At 45.0% G+C, this 15,996-nt stretch overlaps 1 protein-coding gene across 3 annotated transcripts in view; it reads right to left on the reverse strand.

Moving 5' to 3' along the window:
* Positions 1 to 353: 353 nt before the first annotated feature.
* Positions 354 to 15,996, reverse strand: part of gcgra (glucagon receptor a) — a 38,233-nt gene continuing 22,590 nt past the window's right edge. The window contains exons 2-14 of one of the 3 annotated variants that reach the window (XM_061749547.1): positions 14,203 to 14,358; positions 12,826 to 12,922; positions 11,675 to 11,782; positions 11,510 to 11,604; positions 10,575 to 10,669; positions 10,305 to 10,494; positions 9,639 to 9,798; positions 9,501 to 9,561; positions 7,639 to 7,708; positions 6,160 to 6,248; positions 5,950 to 6,094; positions 4,495 to 4,536; positions 354 to 4,432 (exon numbers count right to left, since the gene is read on the reverse strand). In XM_061749547.1, coding sequence (XP_061605531.1) covers positions 4,112 to 4,432; positions 4,495 to 4,536; positions 5,950 to 6,094; positions 6,160 to 6,248; positions 7,639 to 7,708; positions 9,501 to 9,561; positions 9,639 to 9,798; positions 10,305 to 10,494; positions 10,575 to 10,669; positions 11,510 to 11,604; positions 11,675 to 11,782; positions 12,826 to 12,922; positions 14,203 to 14,256 — 1,527 coding nt within the window. In that variant the 5' untranslated portion in view covers positions 14,257 to 14,358 and the 3' untranslated portion in view covers positions 354 to 4,111. The remainder of the gene's footprint in view (positions 4,433 to 4,494; positions 4,537 to 5,949; positions 6,095 to 6,159; positions 6,249 to 7,638; positions 7,709 to 9,500; positions 9,562 to 9,638; positions 9,799 to 10,304; positions 10,495 to 10,574; positions 10,670 to 11,509; positions 11,605 to 11,674; positions 11,783 to 12,825; positions 12,923 to 14,202; positions 14,359 to 15,996) is intronic. The other 2 variants (XM_061749548.1, XM_061749549.1) reach the window with 2 other exon arrangements.

Genomic DNA, 15,996 nt, shown 5'->3' on the forward strand with positions numbered 1-15,996 from the left:
ATTGAGAGAAACGTGATACTTTGGCGCATCTGGGTGCCAAAGAACTATGTTGAAGCGAGGTAAGCTGCATTTGAACGAGCTACTTGCTGTATTTAGCCATCAATTTGCATCCATTTTTTTCAAGCTCCATCTGGGCCACACTGAAGCAAATGTCGATTTTTAACATGGTGAGCAAATGTGCGTTAAATGTTTTTACAACAGGTCGGGTTTTCACTAGTTTTTGGATCAAATCGTGTTGCGAGCCACATTGAGTGTGTGTTGTTAAATAGAACCTCAAATCCATAAAACGCCTTCGAGCCATTTATTGTCATCTTTATTTCCACATTAACACAAAAAAGACACTGCTCAAGAAATCATTAGACGCTTCGATTTTATTCTTCTTCCACCATTTCTGACACAATATAAACACACGCACAAACAGTATAATGATCGACCGTTTACACCTGAGCAATCACACCAAATATACTGTACACTTTGAAGAGAAACATTTTAGAGAATATTCAAATACTGTACAACCACAGGGGAAGTGACTCAACAACAACAACAACCAGGTCACAGCTTATTTATCATCTGCAATAAAAGTACACATTGACCCCACCGACAGTGTGTATGTGTGTATATATATTTATATATATATATATAAAATGCTTTGTGACTTGAATATTGCACAACGTCAAAACGGAACGCAGTGCCTCCATGCAGCAGCACCGTGGTGTGAAAATGTTCGATGCTGTGCACAGTATTCCAGCCCGATCTGCGAAGTTGTAATACTGAATTCGTCCACACGAGCACACAGCAGCAAGCCAATAGTAGAAATATGGGTGCGCGCGCGCACCCCCGACACTTAATTTGGTACACCTGCACCATCTAATAACACGAATTTACCTTCATGGTTGACCCCTCCATTCTGTACCGAAGCATTACACTATCCATTTGTAACAAAAACACTTACTTAAATGTATCTAATCTGAGTATTTCCACTTGTTTTGGTCTAAAACACACAACCAGACTTTCAATCTTGAGGCGACGTACCACAACACGGCTCCCGCAGCACTTTTTAGCGTTTTATCGATTTGTTCTCAAGCTATTTTCCACACCTTGAATTGGTTAATAATGCATCAAAATAGCAGACCACTGACATGCGGGCAGACCAATCGTATCGATTCGTGAAAAAATATGAACTTGAGCATATTTGGACATTTGAGGTTTTCCGTCCGATTGCGACTTTATGGTAATCGTCGATCACAATGAGGTGCGATCTGGATTCTCCACTATAAAAAAAGAATCGTGCGAACATGGATAAATGAAGTTAAAATGCGATTGTAAACAGGCTTGTTTTGCCTTTTTTGGGGAAGAAGAAGAACGCCCGTCATTGCCAATAGACATGTTTCATCATCGCATTTTGAACAGCTCAATGGAAACTATAATCTCATTGGATGGTGCGGGTGGACCTAATGAAGTGAGTGGCGAAAGTGCTGCATGATAAATTAATACGCAACACTGTGCAAACAGTCACACTCAATTCACTTACGCACGCACACACAAAAACGAAACGTACCAAAAAAGTCCATTTGTTTTGTTTTGTTTCTCGAGCTTTGTTCTAAAGTGTCCGCGGCGGCCCCTGAGGAGAAAGTGAGGCCGCGCGCGTTGTGGTTTAGTAACCCTTTCGTGACAGGATGTGGCGTTTTAGCACCGACCGCCCGCGGACGACGCCGACGCGGCGATCTGGGCGACAGCCTGAACTTCAGCGAAAACACCTTTAGCCGCCAACACTTTGTGCATTTGGAGTCTTGATTTGAACACGGACGCAACTACGCCAACGCTACCGCGAAATAACGTGCCGAGGACAAAAGTATTGGGACATCTTTAGCACTAAGTAATCAATCAGCCAAGAGTTGGGCTGGACGCAATCGTTCAATTTTCTCGAGCACGTTTACGTGATTAGAGTGGCGGCTGACGGAGGCGTTTATTTGTCTCGACGAGATGACGAAGCAGGTGACTAATTGGGCAATTTGTCGATTTAAGGGAGCGGCTTATTTGTCTCAAGTAGACGACGCACCTGCCACGGTGTTTATTTGAGGGAGGTGTTTGCGGATGAAACATTTGAGGGATGCGTTTTTTGCCTTAAGCAGATGACACACCAGGTAAGTATTTGGGGAAAGGCGTTTTTTTTGAGGGAGGTGTTAATTTGTCGTATGAAACACCTGGTGACTAATTTGTGCGCGGTGCCTGTTTGAGGGAGACATTTTTTGCCGAAAGCCAATAGCGCACCAGGCACCTAATTGGGGCAAGGTGTTTATTTGTCTCAAATGGATGACTCACTGGGTGACTAATTGGAGCAAGTTGTTTATTTGAGGGAGGCGTTTATTTGTCGAGAGTGCCTCACGCACCCGGCGACTCATCGGGGCCTGGCTTCTATTTGAGGGAGGCGTTTATTTGTCTTAAGTGGATGAGAAACTAATTGTGGCACGTCGTCAATTTGAGGGGGGGCGGCAGATTTGCGACCCGAGCGGAGCAGTTTTTGGGAAGGCCCTTTATTTGTGCAACACAAAGTCCTGCTTGTGTGAGTTTGGTGTGAAAGAACTCGCAACCCTCTGAGATGAATTTGATTGGCGATGTGAGCAAACTTCACATTTTTGAGCTATTTCACTCCCTGAATGTGCACTCGCCAGGAGTCCCACTAGTTTAGTCCGCGCAAATGGGATTTAGCAGCAGAATCACTTTGAGGGCTGCAGACGCAATGATGTGTTATTTATAATTCAGCCCATAGCCTTCCTTGACCTCTTTCGGGGGGGGCGTTCCACATGTAAACCAGGAATGACCTGGGCCAGAGCAGCTGCCACTTTCCCATGAAGGCGGCACGCTTGCGCCACGTCAGCAGACCGCAATCAGCCTTATTTGTCCGGAAAAATTCTTTTTTTTTTTAAGTGAGCCTACACGGTCAAGGCACCGCCAAAAAGCCGTGTTAAGCCAATTTCCTGGTTGCGTCACATATCTGATCTCTCAATGCTAGGTGGCTACATGTTAGCATTTCTAATTTTACCAGATGTTTTATAGTATTTTATGTCATCAGGAGGTTTGACATATCTTAAGACTTTATTGTTATTTAGGTATGCACAAATGTATGATAAAGAAAACTTCGCTGCGTTTGGGTCAGCGCAATGTTATCTAGCTGTAGCTAGCGCAAGACAGCATATCCGTGGATCCTTAAAAAAATATATTTTCCTGAATTAATTCCACCTCAATTCAATTTCTTGGTTGCATCACACATTTGATGTCACAATGCTAGGTGGCTACATGTTAGCATTACTAATTTTAACATTTTTTGGGGGACAATTTTATGTTCTCAGGCAGTGGATCATTAAAAAAAAATATTCCATACTTATCCTAAGTAATCTAATTCCTAATAATTATAAAAAAATTAATGGAGCCAACATTTTTCTCATTTTTGAGGATTTTACCTTTGTGAAAGATTTTATGTATCAGGCGTTAGTGTCTGTGGATCCTTAAAAAACTATTTTCCGTGATCATTCTTACAAAAACATGTTCCTTAAAAGAAAGTTCAAATGGAAAAAAAGCTCATTGTTGTGCAACTGCATCGAACCAATGAGTCAATATTTTTTTTTTTTTTTAAAGTATAGCTCAAGAAGATTGAAAAAAATATCAACCCAAAATATGAAGTCGGCATTGCCACTCCTCGTGGTCACATTGACTGAACTTTGATCAGAGTGCCCTTAGAACGTTTGCGGCTCACACTCAGTACATTTGTAGGACGTCCAAAAAGTGGGAGACCAAAGGTGGATTTGAAGGAGTCTTCCGATCGGGGCCTTGGCGGAGGTCTGCGCTCGACTTCAGCTTCCATCCTGGATTGTTTGCCGTGCGTCCAGGTTGACCTCTGCGACTGCAACACGCACAAACAAACAAAAGCAGAAGCTCGTACGAAGTTGTTTACCATCAAGTCGCTGTCTGAGGTTTCCGGCGTCGTATTATTTTACACGGCTCGTGCGCCTTGAGATACGCCGAGACGGACCGCCACGCGGCGCTCGGCGCGCGTGCGACTCGTCTCCGCGTCCGCCCTCGCCGCTCGGCACGGGATCGAGAAAGCTCCGAGTCAGTGGCGGCTCTCGGCGCGCTCGCTCTCGGCCCCGTCCGGAAGGCCCGCGTCCTCCGCCGGGGGGCGGTCACCGATCGCGCCCTCCTGCCGGCCCGCCGCCTCGCCGTTGGCCACCAGGGCGTGCCTCTCCTCGGGGCCGCAGACGGGCGTCGACGGCTCGGCGGGAGCGTCGGCCAGCCGGGGCGTCCGCTGGGAGACGTGGTTGAGCAGGCTGGCCGTCTTGGTGTTGGGCGTGTTGCTGTACGTGTGGCGGTATTCCTCCTCGATGTGTCGGCCCAGCTTCCAGCGCTTCCACTTCTTCAGGACCTCCGACTGAACCTGCGGACACGCGCGTTACGGAGGCTGCGAAAAGAGGACGGCGCGAAACGGAAGCGACTCACTTCTTTGTTGACGAAGCAGTACAAGATGGCCACCAGGAGACCCTAGGGAGACACCATGGACACTTTTCAAGTCATTCATCAATGGGAGCTTGAGTTGAGGCGCCTTATTTTGAAACTCTCAGTGTCTAGTTTCTTGGCCCGCCTCACACCCTGACATCTGGATTTTGGCCTGTTTCACTCCTGCTTCACCTCTTCTGTCTCAGTCTCCTCTCGCTGTCTGTGTCGCTCTGATCTGAAGACCAATGCCCGTCCATGTTTGCCTTGGTGGCCAAACGGTCAATGGTAATGTGACAACGTGACACAGCCAGTTAGCGGCACATTACATTCACGTAACACCCCCCCCCCCCCCCCCCCCCGACAGGCTGAGTCATCAACGAAAGCAGCGCTCGTCTCATCGGGCAAGACGAGACGTGAGAACGACAGCCGCGACTTCCGATAGATTGACTGTGCCGTCGGCGGTCGAATCCAACCGAGACCCGCAAGAGCTTCTCTTGTTCCATTTGAGTACTTTAGTAACCTTAAAATGTCATAAATCAGCCCATGTCAATGAATGTTTTATGATCCTGGTACCAGACTTTCTTTCAGGGCCACCCCGGCCGGCTTTTCTTTTGTCCCTCTTATTTCCTTGTCGCTATGGGAGAATTTCTTTGGCGAAGTGGCTAACGTTTGTCGTTGAAGGAAAATGTCTTCATCGTAATGATTGAATTTCCTTGTCGATATGGGAGATGTTGATATAGGTGAATTTATTTGTTCATATGCAAGAATTTCCTTGTCAATAGGGGTGAATTAAATTTGAAGAGCAGACATCTCCGTCTTTTTGCCAATTTAGTCTAGGACCGTTTCACGTCATTAACAATGGGAAATACAGTTGAAGGTGACTCACTTTCAAGCACAATCGATAGAATATTGGCAGCGACGTACGCGGACGTGTTTTAGGACCTAGGTGACGAGTGGCGAGTACGGGATGACGTGACTATGTATGGGCTCGTGATTGGCTTTAAAGGCGCTGACGCGAGCTGCAGTAAAAACGTCTATGGCACTTCTCAGTTTCTCAAATAAACCTTTCTTTTTACAAAGGAGTTGTTTGCTAGAAGACACGGCTCTATTTTTGTCGAAATGACACTTGACCTCGTCAGCGCGTCGTCGATATGCAAATTTCCTCGCAGAATTTGCATCATACAAATATAACAACAAAATTAGGGACGTTAAACAACTCTAAAATTAACTCCTTAAAAATACAATCAATACACAATACTTACTCAAATTAATTATTTCAACATATGTTTGTAAAAATAGTACTTCAATAATAATTTAAGTAAGTGTACAGTCTCCCGGTTGTAAATCAGCACCCTCATTGGAGAAGACTGCAGATTATCATAGCGCTGCTGGGATGCAAGCAGAATTAACATTATACTTTAAAGCTGAAGCTACAGCACATGCACGCTGGTAATGTACCTGGAAGGAGGAGAAGAAAAGGTCAATGACCAGCTTGGTGAGTCGCAGACCGATGGTGGTTTCGGTGGCCTCGTCCGTCACGTAAATAAAGACCACCTGATGGATGCCCAGCAGAGGGATGAGGGTGAGGGTGGACTTGGCCAACCTGCGACGGGTCGGCACACGGTCAGATGGCAAATTTTCAAAGAGCGCATTCTAATGTCCGCTCACCTGAATTTGTAATCTGTGTATCGCATCTGATGCGCTCTCAGTTTGGACACGAGAATTTTGATGATATGGATGAAGATCAGGAAGTTGATCTGTGTGAGATACGGACAGTATGCTCGAGAATTTAGTAGGAAACTGTGTAAAAAAAAAACAACAACAATAACAACAACCAAAAACAAGAATTGGACAGTGGAAGATCCGATGTGGAGCAGGAGAATTTCCTCTTTGGCCTGAGAGAATTTCCTCGTAAACATGGGTCATTTTTCTTCTATATATAAAATTATTTTCTCATTGATATGGGAGCATTTGCATTGTTGACACAGGACAATTTCTTGCTCGATGTGGTTTACTTTCCATGTACGCATGAGAGAATTTCACGGCTACGATATGGAATCATATTCTCATCGATATGGGAGAATTTCCCGGTTCATACGGAAGGAAAAAAATCCTCGTGGATATTCAAACCAAATTACGGCACATCACGCTGTGCAAAATTCAACGAAATTCTCGCTAAAAACATTCTCTCTGTTGCGTCACGTAACAGCGGAATTATTGGCGTGCGAGAGGCGTGGAGAAGAAGAAGCGGCGGCATTTGAAAGAGCGTGTGTCCTCGAAGCCAAATCGCTTGCGATGTGACCTTTTTAGCACGTTAAGTGAGTTGTTACCTTCGCAAATCGTTAGCGTTAACACAAAGCCGTGACTCCGGAGTCGGGGCTTGGAAAGTTGGACTAATCATAATCAGCGTCATTTATTATTACACGACAACAGGCCACATAGTTTTTGTGTAATCCCGCTAACAATGGGGCCAAATGTCAAAATGACATGTTCGCATTGTGATCCAAATATAAGGTCAGAACAATTTGTATCCGTGAATCCGGGATTACTTGGGCCACTCCTGTGGTGCTTCAGCTCAGTAGGATCGGGATGACGAGGGAAACACCGAAACTCCCCGCGACAACGCAAACACAGGAATTCCTGCGGGGTCGGCCCACTTAACCGGACGATTCATGTGTGGAAAATAGCGGGATGTGTGTGCGTGCGGCGGGTCGTGACAAATTGGACTTATATAAACGCTCGCGATGACCTTTGAGGAGCAACTCCAAGCTAAGGTGTGGTCGGGGTCTGCTTCGGAGGGAAACCAGAAGGCAAAGTTGAAGGAATCTTCAATGCAAAGCATGGTACAATTCTTCAACGGGAATACTTCAGAAAGAAAGACTTAGTTAGTTAGTTAGTTAGTTAGTTAGTTCCTCATTGATTTTGCAAAATATCAATATTGGTGAATTTCCTCGTCGCCATGAGACAATTTACTTGTCAAGATAGAAGTTCCTTGTTACTATTGGTGAATTTCCCTTCTGCTGTCTTAGAATTTCCTCGTCAATATGATTACTTGCAACTTTGGAAGTTCCACTGTATTTTCTTTTAAAAGTGCGTTGAGTTAAAAAACAAACAAACATGGGAAATGGACAATTAAGACGAGATTACCACAACTGCCACGAGTATGGGCGAACGTATGATCCACCAGTAGTTCATGTTTATATTCTGGCCCCAGCACCTGTAAAAAAAAAAAAAAAAAAAAAGCAGCCGCAGCATTATCAACACTTTGCGGTTACATTTGCGTGGCACAAATGTTTACGTAAAATATGAAAGTGGCACTAAGCAAAAATCTGTTTTGTTTGAAGTGCTGAAAACCTATGCAAAGACTGAATTGTTGCCATATACGTAGCTTCATCATTAGAATTTTGGGGATTTTGTGGGCGGGGCTAAAAGAGCGCTGGGGCGTATACGTTCCCTCCCCCACTATATTAGCGCAAAGTGACGTCGTTTCGTTTGGCTGCTCAGTTGTGAGTTAGCTGCGCTTAGCTTCCGTAACGAGGCCCGTTTACCACTGCAGCGTGCAGTTAGCAAGCTAATGCGTCTTTGCCGGATGCCTCAAATTACAGAACACCTCGGTGACGTTTTTTTAAGCTCCCCGAAAATGAGGAAATAAAAAAGCGATGGATTGACTATTTTAAAGACACGCAGACGGCGAGCTAAATAAACATCAACACCACGGGCCGACTGTGCAGTGCGCATTTTTTACGACAGATAGTTTTGTAAACTTTCACCAGAGACAAGACGGCTTGGTGAGTAACTTGATACTAGTGAACGGGGCAGTGGCGAGCGTCTAACTACCCGGGCTTCCTCCTACTGTGGCGCCGTCGTCAGGTGCCGTGTTCGACTGTGACATTATGTCGCCGACAACGAGGGAACGTTGACTTGTGTGCTTATTTTTTATGATTATAGTCCACAATAACTATTTTGAAGTCAAGCCTCCTAACGTGATTTGAAACCATGTAAGCTATCACCTCGGTTGCAAACTACCCATCTGCTTGACAATTACGAGCACAAGTGAGACAGCATGCCAACGTGAGGAGATGCCAAGAACGATGTCTTTGCTTTTGGCGCATCCATCCGACACGATCACAGCGTCGGAGAGCTGAGTGGCGGCCCTTATTATTCAAGTTCTTGAAGCCTGATTTGATATACTTAGCGATGTTTTGAATTCATTCATATTTGGCAGGCTCGTTAACATCACTCTTGTCTGTGGTGTGTCAAGTTGGTACGCAATGTTTTGGACCTCTTTACTTTAATGAGGTGTGAGCCGCCTGTGACGCTCCCCAAAAAGCGCTTTGACATAATTCCCATATTTGGCTGTTGGTGACAGAACGCGTTTGTGCAGTGGAGTGAGCGCACTAATGAGCTGTTAGATTTAGCGTCAACATTGACTTTGTTTGGGAGCAAAACAATCTGCCAACATTTGAGCTCATGCAGGCCACGCTGCTATTTAGTACTGACACTCCATTTTCAAGTGTCCTCATCAACTTTACTCGGTGTCATATAGTGTATATCTTATACTTCATCCGCTTCAGCTATCTGTGCAAATGGTTCAGCTATTTAGGGAGCAACACGTTAGCATATCTAAGATCAGCTTTTCTTACTGGAGCCTACAAAATAGTTCAGTTCGATTCAAAATGATTCATTTAGCTGAGTTCACGTTTGCTTAGCATAGTTTGTTTAGCTTAGTGTAGTTTAAGTCAGCTTACTCAAGCTTCTGATAGCTTAATTTATCTTCGCTTTGGTTGTTTTAGCTTGATTTATCTTAGTTATTCTTATCTATCTTAGGTGAACTTAGTTTTGCATAGTTACCTGGACTGTTAACAAATGGTCTTATTAAAGAGTTTATCCTAATGTAGCTTAGTTCAACTTTGTTTTTCTTTTATGCTAATCTATTTTATGTTGCCTTAGCTTAGTTTAGCGTCGCTGAGCCGAACGAAAGACAAAGTGAACGTAAGATGGAAACTTACTCATGATTCTCGTAGAGATATTTAGCGATCACCCAGGGAACGAGGAATAATAACGGTGTACCTGAGAAGAAACGATTATGATATTACTATGAGCGTTCCTGACTTGCAAGCCGTACAGGCTTTTTCCGGCCGGCTCACCCCAGCCGATGCACAGGTAGATCTGGAAATAGTTCCTCTCTGTAAAGACGGTGATGACCAGCAGGTTGTGGAGGTAGATGCCTTCTACCAGGAGCCAGTAGCTGTTGGCCAAGATGCTGTACTGCATCATCACCGCCGCCACGCGACAGCTGACGGTTATCTGCCGGGCCAGAGTCGTCGCATTCATGTTCAAATGGAAGGAACGGTCGTGAGGACGAGACACTAACAATGACCGATTTGGTTCATGCAAGCTCATCGATAGGGTTAAGTGTTAGTGTGTTATCATTATAGAAGAACGTCCTTGTTCATGTGGCAGTATGAGTGAATTTCCTCACTCATGAGAGTGAATTTCTTTGTTCGTGCGGGTGAATTTGAAAAAGTGTTCTCTTTTTTTTCTGGACGATTGTCCTCATTGATATGGACAAAGTTCCTCGTCAATTTCGATGAATTCCCTCGTCGATGTGGGTGAAGTTCTTCGTCAATATGAGAGAATTGTCTTGTCAATATTGGTGAATTTTGTCAAGAATGTCCTCATCGATATGAGAGAATTTCCTTTCCTTGTCAATCTGGATGAATTCCCTATTCCGCAACGCGAGAACATTTTCTCGCTGATATGGGAGAATTTTCCCGTTTTCAAATGAGAGACGGCTCCGATTTTGACCTGACCTCATTGTTGACGAGCAGGTCCACGGGCGACACGGAGGCCCGGGATAACCCCTGCTCCTGGTCCCGGCTCAGGTCCTGCGACGTGATGTTGGCCTCCATCAGCGCGTCTTTGATCAGGATGGACAACGCTCGCAGGATGAAGGACGCGAAGAGGTTCATGTGGATGTTGTTCCTCATGCAGTGCAGCTTCCTGTAGGACGACAGCTCACGTCTGTGTACTTTCCCCACCTTTAAGACTAGGAGAATGCTTTTGGCTCGTTCCTCGCTTACCTGAAGAATATGAGAATACTCAGAGCCAACACCAGAGCCACCAGTGATAGGGAGTATCCAACTGTGTACATGATCCGAATGTGGCCATAGTACTGCTGCAAATGCAAATAAAGTTTTTTTCAAAGATGCTGGACTGACTGGGACGGTTTCCTACTGGGTTAGTTTAGATTTTGTTTTGTCAATTTTGGACTGACTCCACTGTCTATGCGCCCGGCCACGTACTTTGTCCGGAGCATTCCTTTATTTGAGTTCGTGTTAATTTTTGACAGATTCATCGGACTCTGCATCTGATCGCATAGCTTTATCCAGAGCTTGCATTATCCGGGTTAGTGTTCAAGTTTTTAAGGATTAATTGAATACAAGTTAGTTCATTTTATTTATATAGTGCTTCTCACAAAGTGCTTTCCGTGATTAACATAACATGCAAAGATTAAAAATACAGAGTCGCAAACATTATACAGCTAATACAAGTGCAAACAAGGCAAAACAATCAAGTCGTGCAGGAATGGCTGCCGACACGGATGTGTTTCTGACTGCTTTTCAAATATGTCAACATCTTAGCTCAAATGGAAGTGCATTCCACAATTTGAGGCTTATCGCCGTCACTTTTTCCAATCTTGTGTGAAGGACAGTCAGTAAAAGCAGGGTCATCAGACTGCAGAGACCTGACAGGACAATAAAAAGAGACTGGATCCACCGAGTACAAAGGAGCCAGACCATTGAGGGCTCTGGAAATGACTGTTCAAATGTTGTTATTGAGTTGAACCTATGGGATGTGGACCAAAGCCTGGCGGCGCCCTTCTGAGACTTTTATTAGAGACGGGCTAATGAAGCTAATGTTAGGGTGAGTTTGGACTTTAGTTTTTTTTAGATTTCTGAGAGATTCAAATGACTTTGCGGCCGACTGAGGGATTAAAATGATCACCTGACCTCACCTGACTGGGGTTGTTGGAGTCGCACTCGCTGGTGTTCTTCATAGTGAGCCACTGGCCATTAGCGTCGCACTCCTGGTACACCAGGCCATGCTGAACTGCACTCCCAAAATGCACACAATCACTTAAAAGTATTCTGGCTCACATCAACACTGGAGTTAGTCATACCTTTATGGTACCACGGCAGATACCAGGGACACGACACGCTGACCGTAGTGTTAGGTAGTCCGTCGGGCCAACAGGCGTACTTGTCAAAGGTTCTGTTGCACACAAGCACTGGGGGCAATAATAACAAAGAAGTAATATAGCTGAGACCATGATGGCGCTTTCTTCTTGACGTTGAGCGCAAAGCCTCCAATGGAGATCGTCTGTTTATGAGGGCTTTCATCTTCTCCCTGCTAGTTGATCTTGTCTCTAAAGTCGAACACAATCCTTCCTCCACCTCCCCTTTGTCTCAACAGGAATAGAAATAATCTGTTCCGGTGTAGTCAAATGTGAAGACAAAAAAACCACACCGACACGAAATGGGAGTCACTTTCACAGTACCTGTAAAAGTTGTCAGCCAGCAATTTTCTGGCTTCTTAGGCTACGTTTACACTATGTTCCCAGCGGCCATGGCAGCATTGTTTGCCCAAAACAAAGGTGCCTGCTGAGTCCCGGAGGCTCACAGGCCCACGGTTTACCATGAATGCCACTACGTTCCCTTCTAGGCTATCACATTCGAATGGGGTTCCTCACGTTTTTCAAGTTCCGTCAAGGCATCGTACAAATGAAACCTGGATGGCGGGTAGCTTTGAGGCAAATTTGTTGCCACGACAGTCGAATGAAGCTCTCCTGCCTTGGCAAGGCCCCAGAGTCGGCGTCAGCATTTAGGCTATACTGCCGCTCAATAAAGGCATCTGATGGGTGACAGAAACAGTCCCACTGCAAATATAGTTTGTTACAACAGCCGGCGCTACTGATTGTGAAGGCTCTGGGCAGATTAGATTGCCATGGCAACACATACAGGCGGAAATCTGATTGGACAAAAAAACAAAACAAACAAAAAAAAAATCTAAGATCCAGATACACTGGAAGCTGTGCAGCCAAGAGGAACGCTACAAGATAAAAGAATAGACCACAGGTGCCAAACTCAAGGCCCAGGGGCCAGATCCGGCCTGCCACATCATTTTATCTGGCCTACGAAAGAAAATCATGTGCGTTGACTCCATGCTTCTTGCTAAAAATACCAAAATTGCAAATTGTCTTGATTTTTTTTTAAAAACATTGAAATATTGCAAATATAATTTTTTGTTGTTGTTTTGTTTTGTCGAACTCACCAGCGCTCGGCGGGGCTCTGGTGTTGTTGCGCTCGCACTCGTCCATGTACAACTTCCAGCTCTCGTGCAGCTTATCCATGGTGACGGCGGGGGACGTCTGCAGTGGCGTAGGGAGGTGGGGGTCAGGTGATGAGCACATATGCTATATAATAGATACACCGTTGTGTAACACAAGGAATGACATTAAGCTCATCTAAAAGTGTGTATATATACTGTGACATAATCCAGGAGGGTGAGCCGCAGTGCAATGCGTTGAGCGAGTTGGACAAAACATGACAGTTTGCTTAGACGAACGACCACGTCGCCACATCGCTGTCTGGATTGTCTCTGAGGGCAGCGGCGGTGAGGAGGAAATACATATGACCCACATGCAAAACACTAACAACATGGCCACAACATCGAGAGACCTCTGCGGCGGCCGAACAATCCTGATGGAGAGCGGCACCCAATAGCACACCGGTCACGCCTCTTCCATTAGGCCTACATGCTCATATGAAGATTAATGCAGTTCTTTCTCCAAAGGTTCAAGATTTCTTCGATTGTTAAACGTTAACTTCATTCAGAGTTTGTTTATTAGAAGTATACAATTTGAAATTGTACTTTATTTGTCCCCAAGGAACATTCTCAGTTTGCAGGCGTGCCTTGACTTGAAAAGTGGGTCGCTTCCAGCAAAAAGGTGCCCTGTCGTGAGTTGTTCAACACATTTAGATATAAATAGCATCAAATTTAAAGCTGGAATTCCGAACTTTTGTCTCATATTCATCTTTTGATCTGAAACCCAGATGTCTTCAGTATGCAACAAAAACAAAGGAATTGACCTTGCCGTTCCCATGCTTATTCATTAGCCCATCTATGGCGTTTCTCATTCTCTGTTAGCATCAAGCTAGCAGCAGACTTTCGCGAGGCAAAGTGATTTGGTTTAGTTAAATACACAAAGTGTAATTTGATTTGTTTTAGCTTTATTTTTCCATTAAACTTCATCTAGGAGTGCCAATAAACAGTTTGTTTATGTTTTTTAACTTATTTATTAGGATATTTTTTTAGATAAGTAAAATTCCTAGAGGAGAATGTCTCAAATCAAATAATACGTTTTATTCCAATTTTTAAATGAAAAATGTATCATACTGTATTTATCCCCATCGGAACAATTCTCAAATAATATAACATTTATTTTAAAAATACAGTTAAGATTGCCGTTACCATTATTCACCATTGCAAATAACAAGCGCAATAATAACGATATTTACAGCTCTCTGACCGTGTCGATTAGAAATGAACATGATTGCATTTGTGAATCGTGCTTCGGATGTGATGAAATGCATGCATAGGTGTACCTAATGTTGTGTCCACGGTGCGTACGTGCAGAGGAGGACCCACCTGGATGCTGCCGGAGACGAGGAGCATTGCCAAAAGCAGGAAGAGCCGCGACATGCCGTATTCAGCGGGGGGCGGGGGGTGGGGGATTCTCCCGGACGTGGAGGGTTTTCACCTCATTGGGGGCGGGAGGGGGCTTATCTGGGCCGGCCGCTCGACCTGGATGAGACACGCGCACACACATGCATTGCAAATGTCACGTAACACATGAGCCAAAAGAGGGAAGCGGCATGGTGCTATTGTCGCGTCGGAAGGTGGAGAACTGTGTACTCAAAGAGGCCCTTTCCATCCTGGTGACGCGTTCACGTTGGCCCGCTGGCACTCACCTTCGTACGGACCACGGAGAGAGTTTAAGCGTGAAGCAGGAGAACGGGACGAAATCTGAAACGTTTCTGCAAAAAACACCTTGACCGTGGAAACATTTTTGGCTAAAACGTTTCAAATTTCATTCGGTTCTGGTCGTTGCGGGCTGACACGGCGGACAGTTGTACGAAGTCAAGACACGTTTTTTTTTTTTCCAGTTCAGCTGTGTTTGGTCTGAACATTCCAAGCAAAGGCATGAAAATGTAAAGGTCCGGCGGCATGGGAGCGGGACCTCAGATAGCATCTAAAGCTAAGAGGAAGGCTTTCCTAATGGCCTGTACGGCGGAATGACTTACAGGAAGCATTAGCTGATTACCTCGGGGCGCCGAGGGGCATCAGATCAACCCCAGTCGCCACATCATCATGTACAAAGCTCCATGAGAGGGCATGCTTTTTCTTTTGCTTTTTCTTTTTTTCCCAAGCTCTTCATCTTTGCCCATTGAAATGAATGGAAATGCCCTCCATCTGTTCCCAACCCCAAAAACACCCACAAAAGTGTTTGTTTCTTAAGGAGGACAAATAGCGCGCTTGAGTATTTGACTTCATAAAAAGCATTCGGTTATAACATAATTGAATAGAATTCAAACAGTTGGTGCATCACGATAATTCAATGGGCAACACACTGCACGCTTCGGCCGTGATGATGGAGCGATTGCAGGCATATAATTGCCTTACTCTGAGGGATAACAATAGAAATAAATACATGTATAGATAAATAGAGACGTGTAGGCGAGTAGACACGCAGATTTGATGACAAAACACAGAAGAAGACCATAAACTCTAAGCTGTAGTCATATTGGCTGTTTTTCGCAGAAGATAAAGAATATATGCCTATAAGTATTGTACGCTCTGTGTTGCTAACACTTGTTTAGAGGTTTATAATGACAGCATCATCAATGCTAGTTTCGTTAGCCTGTCTATGCCATTCTACATTGAGTGTTAGCGTTACATTAGCGCATTTTCGTAAGACAAAATTGAGGGTTGGGTAACTTCATGAATAGTATACGCAATGGAGGACAATGATGAAAAAGCGGGAGACGGGAGAGTCCTCGCTCGCAGCCGCCGCTCCGGCGCGCTCGTCCGCTTGTGACGTGCACGCTCGCGGCCACGAGGAGCGCCATTGGGCCTATTAAGTATTCATCACTTTTTCTTTGCGTATACAATATTCATATTCTTTGCCATTCTGAAACACGCCGATAAAAATGAGATGGGGAAACAAAAATATTCAGACCCACGAATATTGTCGATGTCGCGTCGCTAATTTATTTGCTTTACTCGAAGCTGCGGCCGATGAAGGCAGATAAAGACAAAAGCTCTGATGAATAATGCGACACGCTCCGGCCGTGCAGATGAGGCGGCGGCTCGGATGCGCTTGCGGGAGCGCGGGAAGCCATGGCGGCCATCGGTGGCGGCCGCAGTCCAGCTCGCGGGAGG

Source organism: Phyllopteryx taeniolatus, chromosome 16, assembly GCF_024500385.1.
Source record: "Phyllopteryx taeniolatus isolate TA_2022b chromosome 16, UOR_Ptae_1.2, whole genome shotgun sequence".
Lineage (NCBI taxonomy): Eukaryota > Metazoa > Chordata > Actinopteri > Syngnathiformes > Syngnathidae > Phyllopteryx > Phyllopteryx taeniolatus.